The 7,007-nt window shown below is 38.2% G+C and overlaps 2 protein-coding genes across 2 annotated transcripts; both read right to left on the bottom strand.

Annotated features, from left to right (window-relative positions):
• Positions 1-498: 498 nt before the first annotated feature.
• On the bottom strand, positions 499-1,715 carry LOC133869177 (eukaryotic translation initiation factor 5B-like). The gene is made up of 3 exons (XM_062306132.1): positions 1,503-1,715; positions 1,313-1,408; positions 499-858 (listed from the first exon to the last, which is right to left on the bottom strand). Exons 1-3 carry the CDS (start codon positions 1,713-1,715, stop codon positions 499-501), a joined length of 669 nt encoding a protein of 222 aa, XP_062162116.1.
• Positions 1,716-1,826: 111 nt separating this feature from the next.
• On the bottom strand, positions 1,827-6,330 carry LOC133869178 (uncharacterized). The gene is made up of 8 exons (XM_062306133.1): positions 5,136-6,330; positions 3,995-4,982; positions 3,715-3,892; positions 3,082-3,329; positions 2,706-2,988; positions 2,378-2,558; positions 2,151-2,306; positions 1,827-2,017 (listed from the first exon to the last, which is right to left on the bottom strand). The coding sequence occupies exons 1-8, from the start codon at positions 6,328-6,330 to the stop codon at positions 1,827-1,829; spliced, it is 3,420 nt and encodes a 1,139-aa protein (XP_062162117.1).
• Positions 6,331-7,007: the final 677 nt, after the last annotated feature.

The following is a 7,007-nucleotide window of genomic DNA, read 5'->3' on the forward strand; positions in this document are numbered from 1 at the left end:
AAAAACAATAACAAATACAACAACATATTACCATATATAATTTCATTCAACCATAAACCAATCAAGTTACTTACAATCATAAACGACATATCACCATAAGTAATTTCAAAACATAACACATAAGTTATCTATGATCACAAGCCGATCAAGTCCAATCAACAACACAAAAGTTACCTACATCGTTTACAAAATTCAATACTACACAACTCAAGATGTCTTTTTCACGATAGCTCCTTATATGTATCAACATCATCAAACGTCAAGAGCACGTGACCTACATTATTGATTCAAATGAAATGTGTTATGCATATGTGTGTGTATATATGTATAGTAACAATACATGTAATATTTTCAACTTTATATACTCAAAAAAAAAATTATAATTAATCATGTTTGGAGCTAACCTGGTGGACTAGTTACTGTGGATGTCACACTCACGATGAGCGTGACGTAGACGAAGAGTTGCCTAGAAGTAATGCATTGGTTCTAGCAAGATCATCAATCATCGTCTGCATTTTTTTCCATCATTTGATCTTGTTTTGCAATTCTTTCATTAGTTTGTTTCCTCTCTTCATCCGCTCTTCTCCTTTCTTCGTCCGCTCTTCTCCTCTCTTCCTCTGTCCTTCTCCTCTCTTCCTCCCATCGTTCATCTGATATTCTTTTTTCTTCTTCCCACTTTTTCATCATCTCATCCATTTGAGATTTAAACGCAGCTTCTTGAGTCAACCGTGATGCAGATAATCGAGAGGTGGGTCTAACTGGTAATGGGCCAATCCCCATTCCACGAACACGACCCGAATATTCTGTCCTTCCCATTGCCCTTGCAAGAGCATCATCTTCTGCCCGTAGTATTGAACCCTGTGGAGAAACAGGGTTCGCTCTTGCAGTGTCATCTATCATCAACTCTTTCAACTTTTCCTGACATATATATATATATATATTAAATGTGCTAATTATTAGACTCTTATTTGCGTTGGAATAAATACTTATACTACTTTATTATATGATATATTCAATAACACAAAAATAAAAACAAAGTTAAGCACTTACAATTGTCTCTCCAGCTGCTTGCGTGCTGGGCGTCCCATCTCTCTTTGTGTGAGTTGCCACAAAAACTTCAGCTCAGGTGGGTGGCTTCTACTTTAATATCTCCTACGAAAACAAATATACAGTTATCAAACAAGAGTCAAATGTGCGAACGTGAATTGAACAAGAACTTATATATATAGCACCAAAAATAAATCTCTATCAAACAAAGGCGCCATCAACTAGTAACACGAATCTTGTTATATTGTTAATGAAATCAATGTACCAGCTCTTTCGCGACTCTGGCGTAACTTTTCGAGCCAGATGTGTGAAATATCTTATTGACACTTTTTGATATTTGTCTATTCCTCTCAGCCCTTGCCTACGCAATTGTTATAAACAAATAAAGTTTCATTCATTGTTAAAAGTTTAAAGATATGTACTTTAAAAATAATAACATTTGTTAATATAATTACCTTATCTTCCGGAGTCAACCATGTGTCGATGGCTATCTCCATGTCCTCAGCATCGAACTCCGTAATGTTGGGTGTCGACTCAATAATACTCTCGCGAGTATCATTGGCTTGTATATTTATACCTTTCTTCACCCTATACTTGAAATTTTTTCGTTTATGCCCAAAGTCAATCATTGCTATCCGTTTGATCTCATTCATTGGTGCATCAGGCATGATGTAAAATTTTTGCTGCAAATTAGTAAAAAAAAAAAAAAAAAAAACATTTATATACCATGTACATGTTATAATATATGTTCAACACAATAAATTTGTAAATAATTTGCTTTACATACCATTAGGGCGGCCCATAAGTCCACTCCGAACATATTTCGCTCCTAGCCGGCTAAATTTCATGCCACTCGTACCAATTGGCTGCCATGTTGCATTAAAATCGACGACCACCTTCTCGCCCGCAGGTATTGTCCAAAGGGCGGTTGGAGAGACAACATCTCTGATGTGGAAATTGTTATCCGTATCTGTATTTAAATGAAATAGATGAAAAATAAAAAATAAAATAAAATAAAGAATTACACGTGTATATAAGTTAAATAATCAAGTAAAATATTTGGAGCCTAGACTATATATATATATCAATTGTAACATACATACCTATCGTACGGACTTGTCGACTATCCAATTGTACGCCAATATTGGGATCTTGTTCCCTCTCAGACTCTTGTGTGGGAGCTCGCTCCCTCTCAGACTCTTGAGACTGAGCTCGTTCCCCCTCAGACTCTTGAGACTGAGCTCGTTCCCGCTCAGTCTCTTGTGCCAATATCGTAGAATCAATATCATCAAAAGACTCTACAAACCCACCAACCGTTCAGACGGCGTACGTATGATGTCCTGTAAGGGCTCCTCAACCATGATTGCACTCGGAGAAGGTGGGCGATCATCATGATCTATCTCATCTACATGCTGAGATGTCTCTACCTCAGGTGTAGACTCTGAAAATAGTCGTATTGGGATTCGCAAAAAAACTTTCTTCTTTGGAGGTGGCTTGTTTGTCATATCAATCTACAAAATACACAAATATACATAAAGTGTCAGATCAAATGTAAATATAGAAACCACTCAACATTTTTAATGTAATTTGATATCAGTTTAAGGTTATTGAAAAAACAAAGTCATACATGCATGCTACTTTTATTGTTGTTATACTACTTCGAACGCAGGTATGTCGCTACGGGAATAATGAAGGTCTTCACCGTAATCAATATCATTAGGATCTTGATTAATGTTCAAATTTAATGGCTCACTCTCATGGTAGTTGAGATCTTCATCATTGTTCCATTCCCCCTCACCAACATCATACATGTTTCTCGGTTTAGTCCTTACTACGCAACACCAGTCTGGGTTTCTGTCGTCATGGACGTAGTATACTTGGGATACTTGTGAAGATAATACGTACGGATCATCCAAAATGTTATCTCCCGTATGTATTAGGCTTTTGAAATTCACAAGTGTCATACCATACTAATCTTCCGACCATCCCTTATCCTTTCTAATGTCCGCCCAATCACACTTAAATAGCACATACCTAGTCGTGTCATAATACTCTACCTCGATTATTCGAGTTAGCTTCCCATAATAGGTATCGCCATCAACTGTAGGCACACACACGCCACTGTTTTGAGTTGTTTTTCCTTCATCTTGGGCCATAGTGCGAAACAGATTGCCGTTAACCACATATCGGTTATATTCGAAGGCCGTTTCAATTGGCCCTTTAGAATGCCATACAAGCTTATCCCCTAACTCAATTCTACGTGTTTGGTCCATTTGATTGACCTGCGATTTGAGATAGCATTGTTTATAGTTGGCAGATGTAGAAAATTACATATACAATAAAATGTCACTCATAAAACGATCACTATTATTTTATAAATTAAACCATAGGAAATTCTTACTTAGTTACGGTACCAAACACAAAATGTGTCCCTATGTTGTCGGTGCAATTCTCTTTCCAATAGTCGGCCTCTATTGGAGTCGTGCCTCAACTCAGCCAGGTGCGTCCTATATGTTTGCAGTCCACATTTAGAATAAAAAAGTGTATGTTTGAGCCAAAGTAAGATGAATTAAAAAATATAACTCACGCGTGTAATTGAAGGAACTCGTCCGAGTTAAAAATAATATATCGATGGATCTGCGTCAATGTGCGCCGGTCAAGGGTTACTCGTGTTATCGCTCCCCTAGCCTCATCAGGGTTTCTCTGAGGCCTATTGTGGACTGTGAATGCGTTCTCGAAGTACCATGAACAAAATGTGAGCATTTCATCCGCTAAGTAACCTTCCGCTATAGAACCCTCAGGTGCAGCTCTATTGCGTACTAGGGATTTGTACCGTCCAAGGGACCTACATCGAGAAAACATAATTATATCTTGTATTACTTCATTGAGACAATAAAGGGACAAAAAAAAAAAAAAAACCTTATATATACATAGAATACATAATTACCTCTCAACCGGATACATCCATCGATAATGTACCGGTCCACCAAGTCGACATTCACGAACCAAATGTATGACAACATGAACCATAATTGTAAAGAAGCCCGGAGGAAATATTTGTTCAAGCTTGCACAATATGATAGGGATTTCAGCTTCATGTCGGGCTAGATCTTCTTCCGTCAATGTTTTCGAACATATACCCCTAAAAAATGCAGACAACTCTATCAAAGGTTTCACAACCTTCTTTTCCAAGGATCCACGCAAAGCTATTGGCAACAGTTGTTGCATGAGTATATGGTTGTCATGACTCTTCATACCAACAATGGTACGGGCTTTAAGGTTCACACAACGGGACACATTGGAGGCATATCCATCGGGTACTCTGACATTTTTTATCACTTTTAAAAAATTAATTTTATCCTCATTAGACATCGTGTGGCATGCCGCAGGTAGATATGTTTTGCCTCTCTCATTAGTGAATGGATGAAGTGTTTTTCTCAAACCCATCTTACATAAGTCCAAACGTGCTGCGTGGTTGTCTTTTGTTTTTTCACTCATGTCCAATAGGGTTCCAATGATATTATCCATCACATTTTTTTCGATGAGCATCACATCAAGGTTATGTCGTAACAAATTATCCTTCCAATAGGGCAATGTGAAAAAAATACTTTTCTTCTTCCATACCGCTTGCGCATTTGCCCCATGACCTTGTTGCACAGTTTTTTGTCGTTTGTCCCTTCTTATGTCTTCATGAACAACATCAAGTCCCTGTAATTGTTGTAAGATTTCACCGCCATTTGGAATAACAGGAGCAGCACCCAACTCTTGTTTACCATCAAAGGTTCTTGTCATCTGTCGCCACTTATGATCAGCAGGCAACCATCGTCTATGCCACATATAACAATATTTACGCCCGTATGTCAACCATGTTGACCCCGTTGAATGCATACAACAAGGACATGCCCTTGGACCCTTAGTACTCCATCCAGATAAATCTGCATATGCTGGAAAGTCATTTATTGTCCACATCAATGCTGTCCGCATAACAAATGACTTCTTCATGGATATGTCATATGTTCGTACCCCTACATTCCACAACTCCTGTAACTCTGATATTAAAGGTTGTAGGTAGACATCTATATTCTGACCTGGTGCAGTTGGGCCTGGAATAATCATAGATAATATGAAATATTGTTGTTTCATACACATCCAAGGAGGTAGGTTGTATGGAACCAACATGACAGGCCAAGTACTGTGGCTTGTGCTCATGTTCCCAAAAGGGTTAAAACCATCCGACGCTAGACCAAGCCTAACATTCCGTGGGTCTGATGCAAAGTTTGGGTGTAGTGTATCAAATGCTCTCCAAGCTTCACCGTCTGCCGGATGCCTGAGCACACCATCTTTTGTGCGCCCATCAGCGTGCCACCTCATGTGGGAAGCGGTATGTTGTGACATGTACAACCTTTGCAATCTTGAAGCCAATGGAAACCACCGCAACACCTTTACCGGCCGTCTCTTCAATGTTCGGGATGACCCATCTTCTTCAGTAATTTCGTCCTTCCACTTTGATGCTCCACACATTGTACATGTATCTAACTTCTCATTTTCCTTCCAGAATAACATACAATGATTTCGACAAGCCGGAATCTTTTCATATCCAAGCCCAAAGTCTCTTAAATATTTTTTCGTTTCATACATACTTTTAGGCAAAGCTGGCTCATCTGTTGGTACTATCTCATTGATGAACTCAAGCAAAGATGTGAAAATTGTATTACTGAATCCACCAACACACTTCAAGTTGTATAGATGAACAATAGCTGACAATTTGCTATATTGTGTTTTATCATGAAGTGGCTTGTCTGCATCCTGAACCAAGTTGTAGAATTTCTTGGCACTCTCATCGATCTCTTCATCAACTGCTTCAGGTACATAATCGGCTTGCACTTCCACTTGACACTCACCATCGCCTGCCAGAATATTATGCATGCCAAAAACATCTTGCAACATGGACTGCATCGTTCTTGACTTGTCGGGTATTGGTATACTATTTGCAGCTGGAGCCGGCTTGGGAGATTCAACAGCAGGTACTTTATTAGGTACAGGAGCCCTAATCTTCTCCCCATGCCAAATCCATTCAGTGTAATTAGGCATAATTCCCCTTCCACCGGTTAAATGATCATATACTTCTTCTGGCCGTAGGCTCCTGTTCAAGCAACACTTCTTGCATGGACACACAATTGAATTTTTATTTATGGAGTTCGTAACTGCATACTTCACGAACGCTTCGGCCCCTTCCATATACTCCCTCGAACCTCTCCACTTCGTCATCCAACTTTTGTCCATATTTATCTTACTACATTACAATACACAAAATGGTTACAAATATATAACACAAGTTAAGGACTGTGTTATATACACAAACGGTCCTCAATTGATTACTAGAATCTTTTTTTTTTTAATGGCAAAGAATTAAAAAAAGGAATTGATAACCTGTTGCATTATCTCAGACAACGCAGCATCTTAATTCTTAAATTTATTTGGTCCTAGGTCATGAATTTATTTTCACATTTAATGGGTCAAATTTAAGTTGGGCATGATTCAATGACCTGGGTACAATGCAATCCGGCCTCCAGTTTCAGCTTTTAGGTTTGATTTAGGTTCAGATTAGAGGATAAGGGAGAAGACGATGACAAATGACACATAATACCCTTTATTAAACGCAACGTTTAATTAAGTTTGTTGCTTCACTTTTTTATACCCCAGACACATGCTATCTTAAAAGTCTACAAAGTACAGATTTGTTATTTTTAGTCTGTGGACTATTTTTACTTACAAAGGCTACCACCATTTTTACTTTTTAATATGTGGGCTACCAAACCAACTCAAGGCAGCTTTACTTGCCAAAAATAAAAAAAAAGACAAAAAAACTTAAAACAACTTTAAAATAAAAAGTCTAAACTATATAAGGTTTCAAAGGGCATGGAAGCCAAATTGTGAATTGTTATTTAGACTTCTACAAA

The sequence above is a fragment of the Alnus glutinosa genome, chromosome 5 (genome assembly GCF_958979055.1).
Source record: "Alnus glutinosa chromosome 5, dhAlnGlut1.1, whole genome shotgun sequence".
Taxonomy (NCBI): domain Eukaryota; kingdom Viridiplantae; phylum Streptophyta; class Magnoliopsida; order Fagales; family Betulaceae; genus Alnus; species Alnus glutinosa.

Excerpts from the sequence above, each read along its gene's own strand:
- LOC133869177 (XM_062306132.1), bottom strand. The coding sequence starts at position 1,715 with ATGCCTGATGCACCAATGAATGAGATCAAACGGATAGCAATGATTGAC. Across the intron at positions 1,409-1,502 it reads GGTTGACTCCGGAAGATAAG|GCAAGGGCTGAGAGGAATAG; the intron begins GTAATTATATTA and ends ACAATTGCGTAG. Across the intron at positions 859-1,312 it reads CCAGAGTCGCGAAAGAGCTG|GGTTCAATACTACGGGCAGA; the intron begins GTACATTGATTT and ends GTTTCTCCACAG.
- LOC133869178 (XM_062306133.1), bottom strand. The coding sequence starts at position 6,330 with ATGGACAAAAGTTGGATGACGAAGTGGAGAGGTTCGAGGGAGTATATG. Across the intron at positions 3,893-3,994 it reads TGGATGTATCCGGTTGAGAG|GTCCCTTGGACGGTACAAAT; the intron begins GTAATTATGTAT and ends TTCTCGATGTAG. Across the intron at positions 3,330-3,714 it reads CTAGGGGAGCGATAACACGA|GTCAATCAAATGGACCAAAC; the intron begins GTAACCCTTGAC and ends CTCAAATCGCAG.